The following is a 25,736-nucleotide window of genomic DNA, read 5'->3' on the forward strand; positions in this document are numbered from 1 at the left end:
CAGAGCTTGGGAGTTCAGCAAACCATGAGACCTGAGATGTGGTTAGAATAGATGAGAGGCTTCTGACACTGCACCAAGGAGCTTTTTCTTGTCTTCTGAGAACAGTAAGAAGCTATTGATAATGTTGCTTATGGGTGTGGATGAGTAAGTAAGGGAGGTGATCGAGTTTTCCTCTGTAAATGATTTGCTTTTTGTGTTGTGGAAAGTGAATTGGAAGAGAGCCAGCTTGAATCCAGGTAAGCTGATTAGAAAGCATTTGCAGTGGTCCAGGTTCTGGGAGCTTGGACCAAAGTGATGGCAGCAGAGATAAATAGAAGTAGAGGGTTGACTCCTTGGCTACTTAGAAGAGAAGATTGGCAGGAGGAGATAATGGGTACCTTTGGGGAGAAGGAGAGGGAGCTCTTGAAGGCTTTCCAGCCATACTGGAAGAGGGCGTCCATGCAGGAGGCAGGGGAGTCTGTGCTAAGACTTGAAAGTCTAAAGGGAGGCAGGATCTGGCCCAGAGATCTAAATGTGTGAGCTATCGATGGCTGGGAGCCTGGGAGGGTGGCAGGAGGAGAGAAAAGTCACTCAGGTATGAGGACCGACCTCCAGTTGTTTCAAGCTGCCTGGGATGGTAGAGCTCTTAGGTTAGGACGCTGGAAAGGGAGAAGCCTTGGCACTGTCGGGCGCCTTTTGTGTGGTGGCAGGCAGTTGTGAGGTAAGGCAGTCTTTAGGAACCTTCTCTAGACTCTTTTCTCTTCCAGCTTCTGCCCTTTCCATAGGAGGCTGGTACAGCCATCTGAACTGGCTGGGATGGGAATGGAGGACGGCTTCTGGGACACATACATTTAGCTGCACTTGTCTGGATTTTATCTGTAGAAAATTGACAATTGACTCTAACGCCAGTAACAGTAAACTAAACACAGCCCACTCAGGCAGGCTGCTTGTCTTATGCTTCTGGAGATTTGTGTCTTGCTTTAGCCCTATGTCCATGCTCTTAATATTGGGTTGAAGGTGTGACGGAAAGGCTGTGGCCCAGAAGGAAACAGATGGGAGCTTGGCCATCTGGTCACAGTGCTGTTTGCTTGCTCTTAGGTTGGTCTGCTTATCTTTCAGCCTGTCACTAGATTATTTACATGAAAGACTTAACCGTGGAGTAGGGTTCTTTTGTGATGGGCAGTTCTTAGCTAGTAGGTTGAGGCAAGAGGATCAGGAGTTTAAGACTAGATCTGGTTACATAGTGAGCTTGAAGTCAGCTTGGGCTTCTTGGAGGCCCTGTCACAGAAGCAAAACAACCCAAAAAAAGCAGTACTTGGCAGGGTGTCGCACACCTTTAGTCCCAGCCCTCAGGGAGGCTGAGGCTGCTGGATCTCTGTGAGTTGAAGGCTAGCCTGGTCTACAAAGCAAGTCCAGGACAGCCAAGGCTGCACAGAGAAACCCTGCCTCAAAGAGTATGGGCAGCTGCTGCCCCCCTGTGGCCGCTTTTGATTCTACATTTTCGCTCTGCTCTGTAGTTGACTTCATCTGGGAAGGTGAGACAAAGAAATGTAGGTATCTGCTTAGGCCTTTCTCAGGTCTTTTCTGTGATGGCCCCGTCCCTCCTGTTTACATCTGCTCCTTAGGCCTCCTGAGCAAAAGCAAGCCCTGTTTGTGAGGAGCCATGACAGTGAACCCAGAAACAGTCTGCAAATTCAGCCTGTGCCTGCATCTTACTGGAGCCTGTGGAGAAGAGCAGAGACCTGGGCGCACTGCTTGTTTTTCTGATGTCCATTGGGTGGCACTGTGATCTTATTTTTGTTTCTGTTTTTCTTCGCAGCCAAGCACTTCTCCAGGAAGTGAGAATGTGGTGCCCCGAGAGCCACTGGTAAGTATGAAAGGTACACGGGATTCTTTTCCAAAATTGGAAGCCTGTGTGAACGTGAAGGTGCCCAGCGACGTGTTAGTAGTGTTACCTGGAGATGCCTTGCTCTGACCTCTGGCCTCTTGACTTCTATTTTAGCAGAAGGTATTAGCAAGACTTCTTTGGTCCTTTTCTGGAATCGAGAGCATCCACTATGGCAGCCATGCAGCGTCTTGTTTGCTGCTAATGGTACAATTGGGTGACACCAAGGTCCCTCCTTGTCCTCTTCCGGTTATCAGGAATGTGTATAGCCACTCTTCGCTTCCCAGTGAAGCACCTTTAAGGAGCAGGTGAGAGGAGGGGTTCTGGTGTTGCCTGGTATGTGATTCAGTCTGTGATAGGCAGCACCCGTAGAATCACAGACTCTGATAGGAAAGAGGCCCGCTGAGGGCTGAAGAGCCTTTTCTTTGTTTAAGCAAGGAGAATCACAGGCCATAGCCCAGTATATCCTTGAACTAACTACACAGCCTAGGCTGGCTTCACGCTCACAACAGCTCTCCTGCCACAGCCTCATACATGCTGGGATTAGAAGACGGATGGCACCATATCCACTCTCTGCAGAGTGTTTTTGCTTTGGTGGTGAGCCGGAGTGCCTGCCCGCCTGCCCTATTTTCATTGTTTGGCATCTCAGGACTCGATGTAAATCCTGTGGGCTGGGTAGTAAGACCGGTTCTGTGCAAACTAGATCAGTTTTAGGTTCACGCCAGCACTCAGTTTAACGTTGCCAAGCCTTTCCTTTCTTGGAGTGGTGATAGCTCGTGGGCACAGGGGTGCCCTGCCCAGGCTTTGTTTCGGCAGCCCGTGTAGTCTCTCCTGCTTTCTTCACTCTTCTCTTGGCCGAGTTAGAGGGAATGATGTGAAGTCCTTGGCTGGTATGAACAGGGCCAGGTTCTAGCATGTTCTAAGGCTTTCTAGGCAAAGGGTAAGATGGATCTGGATGAGCTGCAGATAGGCCCAGAGGACACAAGCACCTATGAGACTTTTCCAGGGGAATGGTGGTGTTATTCATGTCACCGTTTGTCACAGTTGTGGCTCACATCCCAGCACTTCTGCAGAACCTCTTTTCACGCTTTTGCTACTTCCTGGTTCTTCTTAGGACACTTTGCTCTGCCAGGCTTATGTGTATGCTCTGTGGCCTGCCTCCATGCCTTTTAGACTGAAGTTGTGATTTGCACTGAGGTCCAGACTCAACACAGTGGTCCTTTTCTATCCCTTACTGCTGCGGGCTCTTTTGAAACTTCCTGATTTGGCTTTCCATCCTCAACACGAGGCCAGGCTGTCTTTTGGGAGCACGACTGGCAAAGCTCTCTGGAAGCCCAGAGTGTCTTCTGCCGGCTGTCTCGTGGCTGTGGGGAGCCCTGCAGGCCTGTGCTGTAGGGTTCTGAATGTTGCTCCTTCCGCTGCATTGTGCATCTGCATGTTGGCTGGTTATGTTATTTCTTTCTTTTCTGGGAGCCCCTGAGCAGTCTTCAAACCCTGGTAGCCTGCGATTGTCCAGAGTTCAGACTCATTCTCTCCAGGCCAACTCTACAATTACCTTATATTTAATTAATATTTTTTCTCCTCTTTACGTACTTACTGCATAATTGCTCAGAGGAAAGAAAACACATAGCAGCAATTTATATATATATAAAAAAAACCAATAATTAAAAAAAAACCCGAAATAAACTCCCATCTCATTTGGGCTGATCCTGTGAGTTGGGTAATTAGGGCCCTATTAAAAGGTAGACCCTTTATCCTTCCCCCTCCTTTTTTATTAATTTTTTATATTAAACTCCCACAGTCTCTCAGTCATGCCCTTATTGCTTTTGGCCAGCCATCTGCAGCAGCCTGATTAAATGAGGGCACCAGCCGAGTTGTATGCTCTTGTGTGAGCAACTCCTTTCTTTTGGGAGTGGCGGCAGGAGGGTGGCAGGCAGAGGAGCCCTCATAGGGCTAGCTTGTGGGGCAGGCCAGGGGCACAGGTTGAGTGACAAGAGAGCTCTTGGCCGTTGTGGACTGGTTCCTGGTTAGATGACCATCCCAGGGTGCTGGAGAAGCAGTAGGTAGCAGCTCAGGCATATAGCTCGGCACAGGGTGTGGTTTGGAAGCACACCTTCAAGGAGGTGCTCCGCTCCTTCAGCGGGGAGGGAGGCTGTTGAGGCCCGGTGTGCTGGCTGCTTCCTGAGAGTTTAACTGCTGCACTGGAGGACAGACAATTCAAAATCAAACAAGCCTTGTTTTTAAGTAATTTGGGTATTTTATTGGGGGAAGAAAAGGCATTTGTATACATGAAACAATTAGCAAAAGGGGAACACTGTAATTTTAGGAAGCAGCACAAAGTTGTGTATAATTTGGTACAGAACTGCCTGGCTGTAAGTTGTTCAGAGAAGGAGGGGCTTGATAGCTGGGAACTTAGGGATAATTTCTGAGCTATCTGAAGCTAGGTCTTGAACATGATGGTAAAGTTATGCTTACTTTTAACTCACTGTAGTTTTTTTTTTTTTTTCTTCTTCTTCTTCTTTTTCTTTTAATTTTGAGATGGGGTTCTTACTATGTAGCTCTGTCTGTCCTGGGACTCACTATGTAGACTGACTGGCCTGGGATTCAGAGATCCACCTGCCTCTGCCTCCCTAGTTTGGGAAAAAAGGTATGTACCCTTGTACCCTGCTTGATCATGAATTTTGTGCAAAATTCTTAGTGGCTGCTCTCTGGGCTCTGCACTGGCTTGACTGAGCACAAGATGCTCAAGGCAGGGCAGAGTTGTGGCTTAGCTGGTAGAATGTTTGCGTGACAAACATGAAGCCATAGGTTCCATGGCCAGAACTACATGAAGCAGGAGGGGTGGCGTCTGCCTATAAGTGCAGTACTTGGGGAGAAGTGAAGGTCAGGATCCTCCTTAGCTACAGCCTGGGCTAAGCGAGACCTTGTCTCAAAAATAAAGCAAACTAAAAACCAAACCAAACAAAACAAAACAAATCACCACCCAGAAAAAAACCTAGATGATCATTTTAAAAGCGAATTTTTTATTTTGTGTGTGTGTGTGTGTGTGTGTGTATGAGAGAGAGAGAGAATGTGGGCACACACATGCCTCAGCACTCCATGTGCTCTATACAGATAGAGGTCAGCTTTGCGGAGTTGATACTCTCCTCCTACTGTGGGCTCTGGGGATTAAACTCAGGTTGTTAGTCTTGTGTGACAAATACCATTTATTACCTGGTGAGCTGTCTTACCAAACCCTAGGTGATCATTTTGAAGTAATTTTTCTCCTTATTAAAAACATAAAGAGCTTATTAAAAGCTACAGTTCAGAGCCAGGCATGGTAGTGCACATCTTTAATCGCAGCACAAGGGAGGAAGAGGCAGAGGCAGGTGGATCTCTGAGTTCCAGGACAGTGAGAGTTGGTTTTCTTTTTCCACTGTGAGTTCTTCAGATCATACTCTGGCCTGCATGAAAAGCACTTTTACCTACTGAGCTGCCTCCCTGGTGCTAAGGGAAAGGGTTTTGACAGCCCTCCAGAGGGCTGGGCTCTGTCTTGTCTCAGATCTGTTGAAAACAGTTTGTGGCTCTCCTGCAGAACTAGGACTCTGGCTATGCATGTATGCCTATCCTGGGGCTCATACAGGACCTGCATCTGGTTCCCTGTACTTCCCTGGGACATCAAATAAAAGTTTTTAAGAAGGAGGGCAGCTGGGCATATGGTGTACACTTGTAATCTCAGCACTCAAGAAGCTGAAGCAGGAGGAATGTGAGTTCAAGGCCAACCTTAGAACTTTGTGGTGCAAGCCTGTGCATGGAAAGCTCAGCGGTAGAACACTTGTCTAGCGCATGTGAAGCCCTGGTTCCCAACACAAAGTGAAAGAGTACATGGGACAGCTTGGTTCTTGTCTTGCTTGGGTGCTGAAACTGGGCTTAGGCAATCTGAGAATTCCCTTTAGTCATCTGATTTCTGGTTATTTGAAATAAGTGATAAATAAGGTTTAGTTTGCATATCTGTTCATTTGTCTCCACTCTGTTTCTCAATATTCAGCAACACTGTTGCTCACCTACTTTACACAGGCCCTGTGTGTTTGGTTCAACTAGAATTTCAGCTTCTTGTTTTTGGACACCAAATTCTCTGTAATGGGTGAGTCTTCTGCTGTCTTTGCTGCCTCTGGTTTATAGGTATAAGTTGTTTTTGTTTTTTTTTTTCATTTATTATTTGATTACTTATTTGTTTTGCTACAGTGTCTTGATTCTGTGGCTCAGGCTTGCTCATGTGGCCTGCCTCTGCCTCCTAAGTGCTGATCATAGGTGTGTGCTACCCACCCTGCTGTTTTTCCTTTTAATCTTTGCTCCCTGCATCCTTCCTCCAAAATAATCCAAAGAGGATGGTAATTTCTCCCTTGTCAACTTTTCTAGAAGAAAGTCTTTTCTTTTTGAGACATTCTCACTGTATACCATACCTGGCTGAAAGATGCTATATAGAATAGGTTGGCCTTGCTGGGCATGGTGGTCACGCCTTTCATTCCAGCACTCAGGGAGGCAGAGACAAGTGGATCTCTGTGAGTTTGAGGCCAGCCTAGTCTACAAAGTGAGTCCAGGACAGCCAAGGCTACACAGGGAAACTCTGTCTTGGAAAAAATCCAAAGCAAACCAAACAGAATAGGCTGGCCTGGAGCTTTTGGTGATTCTCTCCCTTCTGCTCCCTAGGGTTGGAACTGCAGGTGTTCACCATCGTGCCCAGCTTACATTATTATGATCTTAGCATTTACAGTGTGTGTGTGTGTGTGGTGTAGTGCTGGTGGTAGTCCTAGCATGCCACAACACTTGTGTAGAGGTCAGAGGACAACTTCTGGGAATTGGCTTTCTTCTTTCTTTTTCATGTGTGTTGTGGGGATTGAACGCAGGTTGTCAGGACCGTTAGGAAGGGCTTTTACCTGTTGAGCCACCTCAATATACTGAGCTCTTACCACTGCGGATCTGCTGGTGCTCCTTGTAGCCTTTGGCCTTTGCTCTTGAGATCAAGGTGGAACCCTGTCATCTTGTAGGGTCCCCCAGCGAGTTGAGTTTAGTTCTTTTAAGGAAGCTCACACCCAGGATTCCTGAGAGTCTCCCTGCACACACGAATGCACGCATGCACGCACGCACGCACATGACTGGCCTGGAACTCACTTTGTAAACCAGATTTGCCTGCCTCTGCCTATTGGGCATGTGCTACACAGCTTAGCTCAGCTTTTCTCCCTGATCTTCAAAGTATTTGGATGTTTTGCCTTCTTGGTGTATATATATGCATACCATGTATGTGCCAGCTGCCTGGGGAGGCCAGAAGAGGGCACCAGATCCCCTGGGACTGGAGTTACAGACAGTTGTGATCTACCATGTGGGTGCTGGGAACTGAATCCGTGTCTTCTGCAAGAACAGCAAGTGCTCTTAACCACCAGGTTATCTTTATAGCTCCTTCTCAATTCACCAGAGGCTGGTTATCAAAGGGTCATCAACATCTTGATGGATCTAGAAAGCCAGCCAGCACTATGAGCTTCTCTTTAAGAATGGTTATGGCTAGCTGCCTGTCTCTTAAAATCTCTAGGTGAACTCCTGACAGTCTTCCGCAGGGTGGTGTCTTTTATAACTTTTGTGGTTAGAATACCTTGCTTTTTAGTTGGCAGGAGCCTTGTAGATAGATGGTCCTCATTTTTTCCCCATCAGAACATTTTTGAAGGATGACATTCACATGCTCAATACGTTCCTTTGTGTATACTCATGTATGCAAGTTTGTACATGCATGTATGTAATAGCATAACAAATGTAGACAGAGCATAACATTCAAAGTATCTGTGGGAAAATTCAGCGGGGATGGAGGCATTAGGGTGATTTCACTCAATAGGCTCAGTTGGTCTGGAACTCATTATGTAGCCCAGGTTGGGCCTTGAACTCATGGCACTTCTCCTACCTCAGTTCCGAAGTGCTGGAATTATAAGTATATACCTCGACACCTGGTTCAGTAAACTTGTTTTTGATAGATTCACAGAAGTGTTTTTACACATATGAGTAACGAAATTAGAAATGTGGTAATTTCAGGAAATTGATATATATATTTTTTTCTCCAGGAAGATCATAAATATAGCAAAGTAGTTTTAAGTATTACTGGTTTGTCACTTCTGCCATATTCTTGTTCAGGACCTCTGTCAGGACAGATAGTGCAAAATCCATCAATTTATTTTTGTAAAAGACAGAATTATATTGCCTAAGCTGACCCTGTTCTCATGATCCTTCTGCCTCAGCCTTCTGACCAGCTGAACTGTTACTGGCTTTATTTGCCTGCTGAGAAGCTTCGGGAACAAAACCACATGTAGCTGGGTCTTACGGTGCCTCTTAGTGGTGAGGCTGTTTCCTGTGACTGGAGCCAGGCTAGGAAGACGTGTTGGCTTTCCTCCTTTCCCACACCCCTTTCCTACTGAGAAAGTCATTCCCATTTTTACCAGCAGTATTCACGTAGACCTACTCCTGGTTGAGAAGGGGCCTGTGCTCCCCTCTCTTCCTGACAGATCTGGGAGAAAAACTGGTTATCTCTGAAGGCTGGAATGGATGAACTGGAAAAAAAGCCTCATTCCATTTCTGGGCGGTTCTAATCTCTATGCCACTTAGTGATTTTGAAATTACTGCCTCTTCCTATTCCATCCTTCCTGTTATAGTCTGAGGAGCTTTATGGAAAAGGCTAGGCGGTGTCCTTTAGTTGTTTCCTCTTTCAGGTAGATGAGGAGGTTGTTTTTTCAGTTTGGAGGTATTCTTTTACAAATAATTATTAGATGAATCGAAACTCTTAGGGGTAATAATTAGAGAAATGGCACTGAGACAGTTTTCACCTTTGTTTATGCTTTAGCTTCCTGGCTTTTCATGGTTATACTTTGTGTTTTCTGTGGCTCCGGTGAGGAGAGGCCCTGCCCTGTAGCTCACTGAACATGTAGGATCCAAGGCTGGAGTGGTTGTATACCTTTTTTTCTGAGCACACTGATTGAGGGAGGTCTGTCTTTAATCTAGTTGCAACATCATTCTAAGAAGGAAGCCTTGTGGCCCCCTTGCTCTAGCAGGTGTAGGCTGAGTTTCTCAGCTGCCCCGGCAGTTGCTGCTGAAGGTGGAATCCGCACCTCTTACTGGGACAGAGGGACATTCCAAGAATGCTATTCCTTTGTTTAAAATTGATCATTATCTTCCTTGAAAAATTGTTCACATTTAAATATCCTTTAGTGCGGCCTACAGGGTGGGTATTCCTGTGCAAACACGGAGCCCCTTGGCCTTCTGAAGAGCACTGAACACGCTGTTCTTAGGGCAGCCGTGTGCCCCACGTTTCCAGGGTAATTTCCATTTAAAATGTTTGAGCCCATTGTCAAACTACACAGACTGATTGGGCTTGAAAAATATGTCCCATAGTTAATCCCCTGTGCGTGGTGCAGAGCTGCAGGAAGATAAAGTGGTGCTTGGGAGAAGGACGTATCTGCCACCCTGCCCTCCTCCCTCCCAGCTCTCCTTTCTTTTATGGTTTGTAGTTATAACCAAGATTTATGCTTGTTGCTCCACAAATCTTCTCTCTGCCATTATGAGTTTGTCCGAGCAGCCTCGAGATGGGCTGACACTGAGTGATTCTGGAGGTAAATCTGTCTAGGGGCACCCCTTGACAGTCGGAGGCAGAGAGGCGCTAACACATGGCCCCCAGCGGATGTGTGTGAGGATGAATTGCCCTGTCGAGAAGATGCTTGCATTGCCACCTTTGTGACCTCCTGCCTAGGAGCCACCGCAGCCGCAGCTCCTGTCTGCCGAGTCGTGGGTGGTGCTCAGGTGGATGATTGTCCCTTTTACCCAGAGGTCTTTCAGGAGGTCCCTCACTGTTGGTGTCAGCTGTGACTCAGCCAGGCCAACAGTGAGGGATCTTAGGGTTAGGGCCTCTTTTTCTAGCCTTGTGGTAGCCAGGAGCTGGTTGCCAACAGAATCCACCTCCCAAATTGTGTGTTTGCATAAATTTTTTTCCCCCCATACATCCTTGGAAATGGATTTTGGAGATGAGGAATAATGTTTACTTAACAATTCTTCCCCTTTTCCTGTATTTTTCTTTTGTTACAGCTTTTTGGCTTAAGTTTATGTCCATTCTTATAGTCCAGCCTGGTCTTGAACTTGTGATCTTCTTGCCTCAGTTTCCCATCATACCTGGCTTTTACATGTACACTAAAATAATTATTGCCTTACATTTATTTGTTCGTTTGTTTGTTTATTGGTGTGCACACATGCGTGCCATGGCCTACATGTGGAGATCAGACTCAGGTCCTTCATGGCTTGGTGGTGAGTGCCTTTAACTGCGGAGCCTTTTCACTGGCTCTGTGTGGTTTTTTGAGAGCTATTTCAGATCTCTTTTGAAAAAAAGTAGGGTATTCCTAGGCATGTATTTCTTTAGAAGTGTCAAGAGCTTCTTTTGACAGCCTGTGACTCAGCGGTTCTCAACCTGTAGATTATGACCCTCTCGGGGGTCGCCTCAGACCATCGGAAAACATAGGTATTTACATTACGATTCATAACAGTAGCAAAATACAGTTATGAAGTAGCAACAGAAATGATTTGATGGTTAGGGTCACCACAACCGAAGAATTGTATTAAGGGCTGCGGCATGAGGAAGGTTGAGAAGCTGTAACTGACCAGTTTGCCTTTCCCGCCTCTAGAACCTCCTCACATGGCCCGGCTTCTCATGAGACAGCCTGGCCACTCGGTCCCCCACTGGTCCTGACACAGAGCATTAGTCAACCAGTTCCTAAATCTGTGTTCCTAGACCAAGTGTGCTTGTTGTTGAGCAACCTTGCTTCATTAAATAGGATATAAACAGGTGAGGCACGTGAAGAGAGGGTTCTACAAGAATATTGTGTTCTGTGGAGATTAACGTGAAAAGAATTTTCTATTAAAAATGAAGTTCCATATGTGGTAAATGTGAACTGCCACCAGATTCAGCGTGAAATGATAAACATTGGGGCAAAATCATAAAATCCAGAAGAATACACACTGCAGGTGCTTTTGTATTGTCTGTAGGCTCTTGCTTTTGCTTTAGAAAGGCAGAAAGTGTGTTGTGGGTGTGGTTTATTCAGGAGAAAGATGTCTGGGAATTCTAGTCTGTGGGCCCACACTCAAAGGAAAGGTCTTGGCTTCACATCAAAAGATTAGTGGATGAGTGCACATTTATAGGTTTTCAGTTAGTATAAAATGTTGACGGTATGTAGAGGAGGCTCCATTTTTAATGATTCTTCAATTTAACTGAAAAAATTTATTAACTGAGCAATTATTAGCTCTGGTCTCATAGGCTAGGAGGGCAACTGTGTAGCCTCAGTGTTTGTGTCTTTATTTTTGTCAGGTTTAGCTCTCACACCCCTGCGAGGACTACCCTTCTTGTTTTATAGTGTGGGAACTGAAGCCTAGGGCAGTCAGGCCTTCACAGCAAGAGTGGAGTGGGCTGAGAGTCAAAGTCTCAGACCCATCCTGCTAAACTTGGGTGGATGGGAAATGCAGAGCTGGGTACCGTGTCGACCTCACCTTCCCTGGCACTGTCATGGAGATGCTGCACAGACGGGCTGTGGCTGTGGCAGGGGCTGCCTGCTACTCTGCGCTTGCTCTGAGGAGCTGTTGCCTTACTGTGTTCTCCCTGGTTGGAGTCTTTTGTGTGCGTCTTCACCTATTGAAAAGGCACCTATTAATTTATCACAGGTGATGTGCGCCTCCTCAGGCTCGGAGGAGGCGTCTGCACCCATGTACCTCACTAATGACAGGTTGTGAGATCGAGGGAGATAATAGAATCTTTTCATCTGGTGTCTCTGTGCAAGCTGCTACATCTCAGGTAGCTCCTAGGGGGCAGCAGCTGCCTGTTATTTCATCTCCTGCTGGCAGAGTGAAGGTTGGACAAGTGAGCAGTCTCCTTTCTGAGCTCTTAAAGCAGCGCTGTGCGTGTCCTCCGGGAGTCACCAGAATCCACCTAAGTAAAGGAAGCTCAATATCCAGGATCCTCTGTTTCCCCTTCCTCTGCCCCTCAGGTAAATCCTTTATCTGTATTCCCATCAGCGTCCACACGTTCTTCCCTGTCAGGTATGGCAGCAGCCTTCACCCGCTTTGAAGATAAGAGAATGGAGATGCCTTTAAGGGAGTGTAGTCTTTTTGTCAGCTCCTTCTTGCTGCCAACTGCTAGCCATCGATAACCACTCTAACAGTGCTGTGAGGTTTGGAAACGGCCCCAAGAGGCCTGTCTTACTCTGGTGAGAATGCACTGCCCTGCGTGCGTGCTTGATTACCTGTTTTCCTTGTAATCCTGGCAGGTGTCAGAGGTTTCTCAACAATTCCAAATGGCTTGTGTTAGAAGTACATTGAGGGAAGAACTTTGGGGTCTGAGACTGATGGCTGGGCACACTGGGCTTTGTCGGAAGTGGTTAAACTAGGTAACCCTTCCCAGAAGCACCCCCTTCCACCCCGGCCATGATCTTAAGTCCTGTCAAGGAGAAGGATAGAGCTAGGTGGTATTGGTACACACAGAGAAGAGGATCGGCCTTGAGAGGGGGTGTCCTGGCCCCTGTGAGAGGGCAAGTGGCCAGTGCCCTTCTTGTGGCTTTGCCTCCTGACAGACTTGACTTTGAGGCTCCTGGTGCCCTGGAAAATGTGGGTGCCCCTCAAAGACAAAAGCATATCAGCCTCACCTCTCTAGTTCTGTTGTCCCTGTAAAATGACAGTTAATGAACTTCCTTAATGAGCAGAAGGTATAACTAGAAACAGTTGCAAATTATTTAATAGTGAGTTGATTTTATAACTTCTGTTTCTCAAATGATTATCATTGTTATTTCTATTGGAATTTTGAAGATTTCATCTTGATCTCCAGAGGCTCATTTATAGGAATTTCTTCCTTTGTAGTATTTAGAAATCACTTTATTTCCAGTGAAATCCAGATAGATTGGCAGTTCCTCTTCTGTGTGCTCTGCCCCCCGCCTGCCCTACCCCATTACCTCATCCGACTCTGTCAGGTGGGGGTATCCCCTGTTGACCAGACTGTAGCTAAAACTGGCTGGAGGAGCTCTGTGGTGCTTGTTTTTGCAGTTCCTGGATTTGGTTTAATGTACAATTGATTTTTAAATGTATTTAATCATTTTTTTCTTACCTCATAAGGATTAACCTGCAGGAACCTCATTCTATCCCAAGTGTGGCTTTGGGAGGAAGGGAGAAGAAAATCGAGTTTCCCTAGCTCATTTTATTCTTTCACTTTTTATTTTCTGAATAGCTTCTTCTGCCCAAGCAGCTCCATAAAAATACAGTGTGTTTCGTGGTCATTCCTTCCTCATTACTAACTGGTCGCTCCTGCTTGCTTGTCTGTGAAGTAAATACAGGGGACCTAGGGATAATTGCTGGCTCTGTCACAGGGCTCACCAATATCAGATCCACAGGGAAGGTGGCCCAGTGGTGGTTCGCGGTTGGCGTCGGCTGCCCACCTAGCAAACGTGAGCTGCCACCCTGGACCGGCCACCAAGTTGGCTTTCCTAGGTCAGTCCTTTCCTAGTTTTGTACCTGGACTTCCCTGATGTCCTCTCATGCTCTTCCTGGTACCGGTTTTAGCTTCATTTTATCCCAGCATCTGTTCTTTTATTCACCTTGTCTTAGCTTATATCCTCTTGTCATGCATCTGAGGCATTCCTGTAAGAGACAGGGTCTCACTGCCGAGCCTTGGGTAGCCCTGGAACTCATTATGTAGGTCCGGCTGGCCTACAACTCACAGAGATTCACCTGTGTGTATCACTATGCCCAACCTTCATGCATATAGTCTTAATTTTTAAGAGACAGGGTTTCTTTATTTTCAGAGGTACTAGGGGGTTAAACCTGAGGCCTTATACACACTAGAGAAAAGCTCCCCCACTAAGCTACAGCCCTGCACTTTACCTTCCACTGTGGTTCTCTGGTGTTACCTGGAGAGCACACTCAAGGTCTTGTGTATGCTGTACTCACTGAGCTTTATCCCAGCGGGGAAATGGTCTCTTGAAACCATTGGTTTTTCTTTACCTTTCTGCCTGCTGAGTCCAAGTAAAGGTGTTTCTGTGAACACCCAGTTAGCCGCCTTTTAAGTGCTACTGATCTGCAATCTACACAAAGCACAAAGCAAAGGAAACTGCACTTCCCTTTAGGCCACCAGGCATGCGTGGAAGGGTTTTAGGTGTCCAACCAGTAAAGGAATCTCGGTGTCACACGGATGTGTGTCCACATGGAATACATCTGTGTCTGTTTTTTCCCAGGTATTTGGCATGTAAACACCTTGCTAGGCCTGCTATAGGATAGCTGACCAGGTACTATATTTCTTAGCTCCTGAATGTCACTCAGTCCACACTTGGGGGATGGAAGTGAGTGAGTGTATGTACTCACTTACACAGGCTGGAGATGGATTGCACAGTTGCTGCCTGGCTTCCTGTTGGGAACCTAGGGTGCAGCGTTGCCACTGAGGTATGCATATACTGATGTGTAGTGGAGCATTGCCACGTGGGCAACATAAAGAGGGCATTTATGAACGGGAACATCAGAGGAAGCATTATAACTGAGACCTTTATAGCCTTTCCATTATTATGGTTTAAATCTTGACAGTATTTATTTGCAGTGACACTGGGACCAGTAAAGACAGTGCTCCCTCCCACCTCCATTCTCCCCACATCCTGTCCTGTAGCTGTGGTCCACGATAGGCATCGTTAAGTGCGCAGGCAGAGCTGCTTTTCTTTCAGTTTGTCTAGAAACAGCCCCTTTTGACTCAAGTTGGAAAGCAGATGACTCACCATTCTGTTTGTTTTATTGCAACTGTCATTTCATAAATGCCCCAAAAGCTGTAAGCTGCAAATGCCAGAAAGAGGGTTTTGTCTTTCTTTGTGAGCTCTTCTGTTATCTCCTATCTTGCGTTTTATGTTTCTTCTTCCGTCTTCCCTTTCAGAATTATTTTCTCTTTAATTGCTCTCTCTTTCTTTGTCCCTCCCTTCCTTCCTGCCTCCTGCTCACCTTTGATGACTATGGTGGCTGGAGTTTTTGCCAACATCATGATGCATTCTAGCTTTAGTGCTGCTTGGTTGAAAGTGTCTACTCCCCAATTTTTTAAAAAAAAAAAGTTTAGATTTGTTTTAGGTGTGTTAGTGTTTTGCTGCATGTGTATATGTGTACTACATGTGTGCCTGGGACACTCGAAGATCAGAAGACATTGTTAGATGCCCTGGAACAGGACTTAGAGATGCTTGTGAGCTACCATGTGAATGCTGGGAACTAAACCTGGGTCCTCTGCAGAGCATCAAATGCTGTTCACCACTGAGCTCGCTCTCCAGCTCCTACCCTCAAATTTTTGTGTCTGGCGTAGAAATGGAGCTGTCCTTGCATGCCAGGGTTTATAAAGTACTCATCGGGTTCAGTGCTGGAAACTAAGTCATGTCAAGTCATAGCAGTAACCCATGTTTATGATTGCATATTTTGTAAGGTAAGAGGCATCTTGGGCCTATCTGCCAAGTCTATCACAGTCACAGGAGGACCAACTGCATTAGAGCTTGCTGCAGTGTCTTCTAAGGAACTGTGGTATGTAGGGACTAAGGCCTGTGACTTTTAAGGCATTTATTTACTATAAGACTGTAGCAAATATGCATTGTTATTAGAAGGCCTTAATCATGATAACCCTTTAACCCTGGAGATGTCTAACTGGAATTCTGATGTGAAGAGCAGGTATCTGTAGGTGGGGTGGGGTGATCTAAGATTTTAAGTAAAAGGACTTTCAACCAGGACTTGGAGACTCTTTTTTTCCTGTTACCTGACACTGTGGCGCTTGACTGAGTCACCTGATTGATGACATGAGCATCACTGGGTGTTAAACACCTGGCCAGGGAAACAGGGACTCTCGGTGGATTTACTCAAAGGATGGCAGACAGATTGTCGAATTTTAATGAGGATGGGGTGGGTCCCTGCTGCTCAGCTGCTTTGGAGCATAACAGTCCCAGCACTAACTTCAGGGCATGTTGGTTGGAAACCTGCACTGGTGTCAATGGTTGTGTTTCACATCGTCAAACCCTTAAGTCCAGCAGGAATGATCTTAGCAGTAACTTCAGAAGTATAGGAACCTCTCGTTCAAACACCCTGTCCTCTTCTCTTTCTTCCTTTTAAAAGGTCTGTGGCCTTTAGAAGAGTCATCTCCTAAATTCTGTTGTAGTAAACTTTCCCCCTGTATGCCTCAAAGGAAGGAGACTACTTTCCATGATGTGTGTGGGGTGCAGATATGTATGGTTTCATCACAGTGTTTAAGAGACCAGGGACTGAGTGTCTTAAAATGAGCCCTGTATGAACCATCCACATAGCATGCTGGATTCCTCGTTCTCGTGGCTGGCATTTCACTCACTAGCCCTGTTACTGGCAATCTGAAAGCCACAAACCTGCTAACTTAGTACTCTCACCTTTTCAGGCTAAGGTAGGAACAGCAGGCACAAAGTTCAAATCCAGATTTTGCCATTCCTTTCTGAGGACAACAGTTTGAACAAAGTTTTTTCTAAATTATGCCAGCATTCCTGGCCATCTTAATTAAGCTTTGGTGTGGGTGGTCCTGTAGCTGCTTATGATCTGGTGGTCACTCGTAGGTCCTGGAGGCGGCCCATTCTGTATCCTTCAGGGGCTCCCACTTGGTTCTTTCCCAAGGCATTTCTTCTTCCTTTCTAGGCAAGGCCTGTGTTTCAAGGAGCTGAAGGATCTTTTAGTGTTCGTGGCCTGTTCGTTCCTTGGCTCTGCTGCTGAGCTATCCAGCAGGGGTGCCAATTCTTCCATTTAGCTGACTATTATATAGCCCTTAAAAGGGAAGGGTTTATTTTAGCTGGCTGCTATATTGATTGCTATAGGGACGTTTCTATTTTCACTGGCTGCTATATTGACTGGGAAAGGGAAAGGGGCCGTATTGCCGGGAGCTGTCATATTGACTGTTACAGAAAAGATCTGTATTTAAGCAGTACCAGTGCACTGGGATCTCCCAGGCAGGATATTAATGCTAATTCATCCGCTCACCCCCTGCCGTGAGTGTTATTTGTTTAAATCTGTAGATTCCCACAGCGCGTTTATATCCTCACTAGAGTGAGCTCCGTTCCCTGTAATTATTTAACATTATATGCTGATATAAATTGTAACAGTTAAAGAATGGTAATGAGTAGCCAAAAAAGAAAAGGAAAAAGAAAAAAAAAGAAAAAGGAAAAAAAAAAAGGAAACAGGAAAAGAGAAGAAAGAAAGGGAGAAAATACATGAATGGTGTATGTGTAGGGGGGTGTGTGCATGCGTGTGTGCATTCAGTGTGAGACATGGCATGGCAGTCAGGCTCTCCAGGCAGCAGCAAGCGCCTGGTTTCCCTTTTCCACTCCCACTTGATTGGGACAGTGTTGCTCAGGGCTGCTTTTGTGCATGCGCCTGTCTGTATAGGTGTTCACACGTGCACGTGTTCTCCCCCCCCACAAGAAGGAGACTGTTGATTGTCATCCTGTGCGGGGTTTGCACATGTGGGGTACAGACGGTGCGTCTGGTCCAGCTTGGGCAGGCCATTTACCCGTTAGCAATAAAGCTTCACGATAGGTGGCTGGTAACTGATTTTTCCTTCAAGCCCCATCCCATGGTCACACATGAGCTCTGCTTAAACCCCTGCTCCTCAGGGGCAGCCTCTGGGGTGCACAGCTGGGATTAAACTAATGGGCCGTTGGGTGTCACTGTCGATCTACTGGCTGGATAGTGGAAAGTGATTTCTTTGTTGGGGGGGGGGGAGAATGGATTTCGGTAGAAACAAGTTTTATTTTCCAACTTGGAGATGTTGTGTGTTGGAGATGTTTGAGGTTTCTTTCAAAAAGTAGTTGTTTTGTTTGCTTGATTTTGTTATGTTAAGCTTGAAGCATGTTTATTGTTCTTGAAAATTGTGTGCTGATTGCAAGCTCTGTTTGGATGTAACCCGCAGTGCATCCAGATGAGGACTTCCGATGAGCAGAGGACTGGTCCTCTTAATGCATTCTAGAAGCTGAGTAGTAAGGAGGGCGGATTTGGGCAAGAACCTGAAAGAGGAGGAAGAAAATCTTTACAAGTATGCACTGGGCTAACGCTTGCTCCTCCCCTGCTGCGGAGGTGGAAGCGCTCAGCCCGAGAGTGCTGCTGATGCCTGGTCGCCCAGGAGCGGAGAAGCAGTGAGCTGCTAGGCAGCGTGGAGCCATGCCAGGCTTCACCACAATTCATACTGTGTCAGTTTAATAAATGCACTACTTAAATTATGAAATTACAAAAGAAAAAAGAGAATGCACTTATTCAGACTCTTAATACATTAAAAATAAGGCATTAAAACTCTGACTTTTTTTTTTTCTTCCAGAATCAATAATGAACAGGAAGGGTTGTAGACATTAACAGTCATGGACATCCAAACTCTTATACATAAATTATCTTAGAAAAAATGCACAGAAGACTTGAATAATGTAAATACATTAATGCATTTAATAATTTAAACATTAAAGCGCAAGCAGGAATTTGAGGCAGAGGCATATCTGAGGTAAGGGATTGGTCCTAGAGCGTGTGTCCTAGGATCGATGGGTGATTTCCCCTTGAGACACCCTGGAAAGAGAGTGCCTGGCTGGCTGGTGTGGCTTCCCATGCCAAGAATCCCTGGACATTCCTGATCTCAGCTACTCACAGCTCCTTATTTTATGCATCCCAGCGTTCATCTTTAGTTTTTGCATTCTCCAGTCTTATGTTTTTACCTGTTTGTTTGATAGAAAATCAAATGCTTCCACTTCAGATAACAATGAACTTAGAAAATGTTTTGGTTGGAAAACCAAACCGAATTTAAAAATCCTTTGGCCACGAGTGGCTGCTAGTGCCTTGGGAATAAGGAATCGGCTAGCTTTGGAGACTGGATGTAGTGGGACTTGTAGAAATGATGGCCCACGTTCGCCCCTGGGCGATGGGGCGGAGACACCTTTGCTTCTGTTGGGCATGATGGTGGTAAGTGGCCATGTCAGGAAGCAAGGCAGGTGCTGGGCAGGAAGGCCCAGCGGTCAGTAAGCGTGCCTTTGTGTAGATGAGCTGGTCTGGCTGTTATTTTAGCTACACTGATGCCATGGGTTTCTCCCTTCCACAAGTGGGTTCATAGTGGCAGAAACTCACTGAAAAATGTTGGGCATCTCCATTATGGGAAGACATAAGTGGCCAGGACTTTGTGCTTTAAGCTGTCATTTTAATCCTGGCAGTTTTTTCATCGTTCCTAGCCTGGTTTTGTACTATAACTCTAGGTGAGAACTTGTATTTCCTTGTAGAAGAGATGTGTTTATTTGTAACCATGGAGAGGATGTCCCATTAGGCTGTTGTGGGATCCTGAGAAATGGCTGTTGGGTGGTAGGGACAGAACACAACCAGCTTTCATTTTTGCCAAACCCGTTAGAGTCTCTTGAAACTCTAGCTGGAATTGTTTGAATTTGGCCTCTGTTATTATTTATGGCTGTTTCTAGACTTTGTGAAGTCCAGAGACAGTGTGCTTCTCCAGATTACAAGCCGCCTCACAACCACTTTCAGGAGAGAGGCTGTAGGCAGAACTGCCTCTGCGGAAAATTGCACAGCTGAGGAGTGGTATGGAGGATGGGTGAGGGGACCCCAGTGCCTGTGCTGCTCTTGAGATGTGCTGGTTCTCTGCACACCTGGTGGACAGTGGCACCGTTTCCTGAGCCTTTCCCTGCCTGGCTCATATTAAGGTTCTAACCAGTTTTATTTCAGTCCTGTGATGACTTGGTCCAGCCCTCTTGTGTTTCTTTCTTTCCAGAGATTTTAGAATCCAGGCCTTTTCTGTTTATGGCTGGTGCAGCCATGATTCGTGGTCCTCTCTCCAGCCTGCATTTTGCACTCACCCTGGCAGAGGAGAGAGAGTGGAAAGCAAGGGAACACGTGAACCAGATTCTCTTTGGGTTCTGCTAGTCACACCCAGCAAAGCTCTTCTCTTGAGTTCCAAGAACTGTTTTATGGCCTTAACCACATACTTGGCTCGTGTCAGATGAGGGTGGGCTGCACTGGCCACTGGGGCGGAGACACCTTTGCTTCTGTTGGGTGCAGGGTGCTAGCTGCCATTAGGAGCTACCACTCGGCACTGATAGGGTCAGCTCACCGGGTACCTCTCATATGCAGATTTCCTCTGAAGAGAGAGGAGTCAGGTTCATTAATTAAAGGAGCCTGGCTCAAGAGGCCTGTAATTAGAGGTGCTAGAAATCTGAATTTGAAGAGATCTGTGCAGCTGCATTTTGAAACTGGAGGGAGGCACCAAGAGGTGCAGGCTGTGGGCAAGAATGTGGCTGAACCAGATTTGGGAGGCTCAGCTTGAGGCAGAATTCTTTTAATTTGTGTTCTTGTCAACTTTCTGTTCTCTTTTTAATAGGAAGTTTGGTGATGAAGTTTGTATCAGTAGGCTGGTCTAGTAGAGGAGCAGGAGACCAGAAAGGAATTTTTCTAGCTTAGGTGCTTAGCCTTTTGGTTCAGGGGCTGTCTTCTGGGATGCTTTTCTTGAAAAAGTTACATTTCTTTTTAACCTGAGCAAGAGGACCAGGGAGGAGACACAGTGAGTATAGGACAGGAACCTCAGTCCGAGCACACTCTGGACTCCAGAGGCTTTCTCTTGTTCCTGTTTACCTGCTGCTGGGAGACAGGACCTCCCTCGCCCAGGAGTGAGCCTTGGGATTCTAGGAGCTGAGTCCCGGCTTTGTTCCCCTCGAACAGTGTTTCTTCCTGTGTCACAGGCCACCTTTTTAACACGAGCCCTTTGGGAAAGTCCTGACCTGTCTCTTCGTTTCTTCAGGTGTCCATAGGTGATCTTTTGTTTTGGTTACTTCCCCCTGCTCCGTCCTTTTTTTATTTTTTTATTTTTTATTTTTGCTTGATTTAGTGATACTTTGTGTTTATTGTTAAAAAAAAAATCTTTCATTTTATTTGTTTCTCTTTTAATTCCCCTGGCTACTGTGGAGTGTGGCCAAGAGCCAGGAGAGTTAGGGCTAGGCGGATAGAGGGTGTGAACAGGAAGAGTTAGGGAGAGGTGGATAGAAAGGCTTTCTTCCCATCTCCCCAAGAAAGGAGGAAGGAGGTGGTTGTGGGTGGGTGCATTCTGAATTGAATGCCTGCATCATAGACGCCACCCACATTTGTAGGTCCCATGTCTCAGGAACCTCTTTCTGCCTTCTTGGTTTTGTGTCCTTCACGGTATTGTTGGTATTGTTTCTTGTTTTGTTTTTGTTTTCTCTGTAGCCCTGGCTGTCCTGGACTTAACTCTGTAGACCAGGCTGCCCTCAACCTCGCAGAGCTCCCCTGTCTCTGCCTGGCTGCTGGGATAAAAGGCTTGCCCCACCACTCCCGCCTTCAGGGTGTTGTAAACACATCCTGTTTGCAAATCCTGTCTTCTGTAAAGGGCTGAAACAATGATTGTAGTTTAAGGAACAGTCCTCTAGCTCTTACGTTCTTGTGTGTGCATATTGGGAAATCAGTGAACCCTTCAACTATGGAATAGAATGAGAATCACAAAGACTCACTCAGTGCGTTTACCATATGCAGATGCGAGTCAATTAGATTGAAACCTCTATTTAGCAGAGTGGTTATGTGAAATAAATAACTTTTGAAGAAAGGCCACTGTACATAATAAAGTTGTGTTTATTAGGTGAAGACCTGCGGCCACAGTACTCCCCGCCTCCCTGCCTCTTGCCCCGAAATGCTAATTCCCAAGCAGGTGGCATTGGGGCTCTTTACAGAAAAAGTGCCTCTCCGTCACTTTCTGGACTGGAATTTCATCCTTGATTTACAGTGCTCAGATTGTTAGCGCTGTTGAAGGGAAGATGGTGTGAAGGTTCTTGTGTCCGCTTCGTCCTCTGGGAGAAAGGAAGGAGTCGTGCTTCCTCCCGTGTACCTGTGGAAGCAGTGCCACATTCTGCATTCGCTTTTCCGTATTCCACACTGCTGGCCGTCTAAAGGTGTTAGGGGGCTGGAATGTGACGGGTGGACAGCCACAGAACACGGGGCGGGGGAAGACTCCTTATCCCACACTGTGCGCTCTTTAAGGAGGGACCCCAGGCTCCACACTGTATGCCATCTGATGGGGGAACTTCATACTCCCCTGTGCACACCACCCACCTGGGGATGATTTTGAGAGCCAGAATTGCAGAAGAGCAGCACGCCCCTGAAGTTGTGCAGAGGTTCCCTCGCGCCCCTCATTTCTAGCCTTCCCCTTCTCAGCCCAGCCAGGACACAGGGCAGATAACGCGCTGACTAGATCTTTTCCTCTTAGCCGCGGCCCAGCGCTGGAAGCTGCTATGCTTTCTGCCGGCCCTTTAGTGCATATGGGCGGTGCTGCGCTAAGTGCTCATGGACGAGGGCAGTGAGTACTGTGGGGAAAGTGCGGAGTGCTCTTTGGAAGAGAGAGTGCTTAAAAGGGAGAGGGGCAGCCAGGTGCCAGGCGCGAAAGCACCTGGTGAAGATACTTGGACTTTCAGGGCTGTGATCATGAGTCCTGTGTCCCAGGGAATGGTGCTCTAGGTTTATAATAGGCTACCTGATTACAAAGACATTTTGAAGGCCACTTAGTCCTAGGCCTGGCTGCGCATTAGGCGCACTAACCCTTTTCCGTGATGCTGGGCTGCAATTGGAAAATTGGAGGTGTCTGTGTAGTGTGATGTGTTTCAGCTGGGGCGTTGGGTGTTTCTACACTGACGGTGCTTTCTCAGCTATCCAGCTTTGCTTTACTCGGTAGAAAGCCTTTTGTCCACCAATGACTTTTAAAAAGTGATTTTTCGGTTTATGTCTTGTGATCATTTTTCTTATCTTCATGATTTGAAATATTAATGTGCAAATAAATATAATAGTGACATGTCAGGCCCTTGGGCCTGGCACGTTGGGACAGAAAGAAATACCTGATTGCATCAAAACCACTCTAAGTTCATGTATGTGGAGCCCATCAAGCTGAAAGCACCCAGACAGCATCTGCTGTTATCAAATCACTCACGAATCCAGCTAATTAAAATAGAGCTTCATTTTTCTGAACCATTGTTTGGCAGGAATTCGAAACGGGTCTAACCCAATTTCTGCGTGTTTATGAGCCTTTGTTATATCAGAGGTACTTTTCTGTAAATGTACAGGCAGTGGTAAATGAATTGATCCACACACACTGTGGACACACTGTGGACTTGCTAATGATTTCTCTTCCAGCCTCTGGTTTCCAGACATTCTCCTGAAAGTGTCCTGTTTTTGTTTTTTAGATTAAAAAAAAAAAAAAAGCTGAAGTTTTACTTTTAGCCTCTTTTTCCTTGGGAAAAAAAGGAAAAATGTTTCCTTAATGAATCTGGTGCTTTTGCACACACCCCTTCTTTTTTCTTCTCTTCCTGTTTCTGCTTTTCTTTTGAATATTACTTGCCCTTCTTATTTCTTGCTGTTTTCTGTTTCCTCCTTCCTCCTGTCTCTTCTCTCTCTTCTGCCTTGTCTTTTTCCAAACCTTTCCCTTTTTTCTCCTTTCTGCCTCCTTCCATTTCTCCTGCAATGTTTTGTGCCTTTGTCTCCCTCCACAGCCCCTTACTTAGTGATGAGGAGGAAGGGGTGCTTGGAGGTAGAGCCTTCTGATTGAAGGAGGTGATGCCAGCCAGTTTTGCATCTCTGTTTGCTTATGTGCTTTATGTTTGGTTTTAAAAAGATTTTTCAAACCACATCTACTCTGCTTTATAGTGTATTAATCCCTCTTTGAAGATGAAAGCGCTGTATAAATGCTAACTAATTACTCCTTGTAACCCTGGTGAGTGTCTGAAGCAGCACCAGTTCCATTTTACAGATGTGGAAACTGGGTGGCTGGGTGACTCTGAAAGGTCAATGACACAGTTGGTGACTGAAGTATAACTAAATCTGGGGTATCTTTGGCTTTGATTCTTGATTACCATCTTAGTGGAGTTTACTTTTCCCTCCTGAATTTAAGGTGTGATAAAAAATACTGTTCCCTTTCTCCCTTCTCTTTATGGACTTGGGACCTTCTGGAGTTCATTTGCAGTCTTCAGATGTTAAATGAATTTCTAGTTAATTCCTGAGAAAGAAGGATGCCAAACCACTTTCAGGCTGGTAAAAACCCTGTCCATTATGGTCTCAAAGCAGAGGCGCTCACTCTGATTCCAGCAGCTTCCAGTAAATGTGCCCACGTCACACACGCTGGCCCCAGTGATCAGAGTGTTGTAGGAAACGCTGCCATGTTTGATTGAATTTAGCCACTTTGGAATGACGTGTGTATGAAGTGGTCTCTCTCATTACTGTGGCCTTTGTTATTGCTAATGCGTCCTGACATTACAGGTGTAGCCTTAGCTCTCCAGAAAGGGCTTGGCTCCTGTCGTCAAGCCAAAGAGCAGAATTCTCAAAATGTCTGCTGCAGTGAGGGCCGCGCTCAGCGAGGTTGCTGAGCAGCAGGCATGTGTCTGTGGAAAGGAAGCCTCACTCACTCTTCTTCCAGGGTTTCAAAGTGTAGGTCAGGAAGTAATGCTTTGTCCACTGAGAGGACTAGTGGGTGTCAAGGTCAGGAAAGGAGAATTTAAATCTTTTTTAGGAGGAGTTCTGTATGCATGCCTGTAATCCAGCAGCCTGGGAGCCAGGCCTGGGAACCTGGGGTAGAAGGCAAGCCTGGGCTGCGTAAGGGAGGCTCGTCACACAGAAAAGAAAGGAAGGGGAAAGGCAATGAGTCAGCAGGCTCTTGAAGGAATAAAGGAATGAGTTCCCACTGTAAGTATTTAAGTAGAGGCTTAATGATCATTTGTCATGGTTATTGAGGAGAGGAGTCCTTGATCGTGAGTGGGACCAGGTGGCCTCAGGTTGCTTCTGGCTTCTTCCCTTATCCTAGATTATGGCAGCAGAGCCTCAGCTTTCCTGTCCCTTTTGATTTTCTAAGTCTTGGCATTCTCTGAGGACCCAGTGAATGCTAGGTATCTATGCATTATTTAATTTTCTGCTTCCTGATTCTTTTTTTTTTTTCTTCCCGATTCTTAATCTATCTTGTGTAAAAACTCATGTTCAATTCAGAAAACTAGCGTCTATGGTCCTCTCCCCTACCTCCTGAGTCCTTCTGGATAGCTGTATCTTCTCAGTGGCATTGAGTTGTACGTAAAAACTGAACCAAACCCTTTCTGACTGCTGACTAGGAATGACTGCAGATGGATTGTACATGTTCCTGCTTTATTAAGCATAGTATCTAGGATATAGTTTAATCCTGGTGACTTGGTATCATCATCTTAGACGTAAATGTTTATGTTGTGTTGTAAGCATAGCCTGTTTGCGAGGCTTGCTGAAATACAGATGTGTTTTGTATTGGCCCCTGCTTGGAGTGGCTCACCAGACTAAGTGATCCCAAAGTAGTAACGTTTAGAATTTTTTGTTTGCTTTTCACGGGTGTTCCTCAATTGAGTTTGCTGCCAGCCATTTCTCTTCTTCCTTCTGCAGTGTCTCTGTTCTCTAGGTGTCTAGGTGGCGCTCTACCTGCTGGCTTGTTTCTGCTGACACTAGATAACCAAGCTTGCGTTAGAGTAAGTAATACAAAGTGGAGTAAAAGATGGATTTTTCCACATCTTCTTGTGGTACTTCTTTCTATACCCTTTCCTATTCCCAACCATTTCCCAATTGGTTTTGCCTTTTTTTTTTTTTTTTTAATATATTAAAGACAGGGTCTCTGTACAGCCCTGGCTGTCTTTGAACTCATAGAGATAGATTCTCCTGCCTCTGCCTCCTGAGTGCTGAGACTAAAGGTGTGTGCCATCATAGCCCACTAAATGTAATTTTTTAGAAAATAAAAAGTTGCGTCTTGACCCTAATTTTTCTTTTAAATTTTAAGTGTTTT

At 46.0% G+C, this 25,736-nt stretch overlaps 1 protein-coding gene across 1 annotated transcript in view; it reads left to right on the top strand.

The window, feature by feature from the left end:
- The window catches only part of Pex14 (peroxisomal biogenesis factor 14), a 142,244-nt gene that overhangs the window by 22,895 nt on the left and 93,613 nt on the right, over nucleotides 1-25,736 (top strand). The window contains exon 2 of the mRNA XM_055615242.1: nucleotides 1,799-1,846. Coding sequence (XP_055471217.1) covers nucleotides 1,799-1,846 — 48 coding nt within the window. The remainder of the gene's footprint in view (nucleotides 1-1,798; nucleotides 1,847-25,736) is intronic.

The sequence above is a fragment of the Psammomys obesus genome, unplaced genomic scaffold, assembly GCF_907164565.1.
Source record: "Psammomys obesus unplaced genomic scaffold, mPsaObe1.curated_primary_1811, whole genome shotgun sequence".
NCBI classification, from domain to species: domain Eukaryota; kingdom Metazoa; phylum Chordata; class Mammalia; order Rodentia; family Muridae; genus Psammomys; species Psammomys obesus.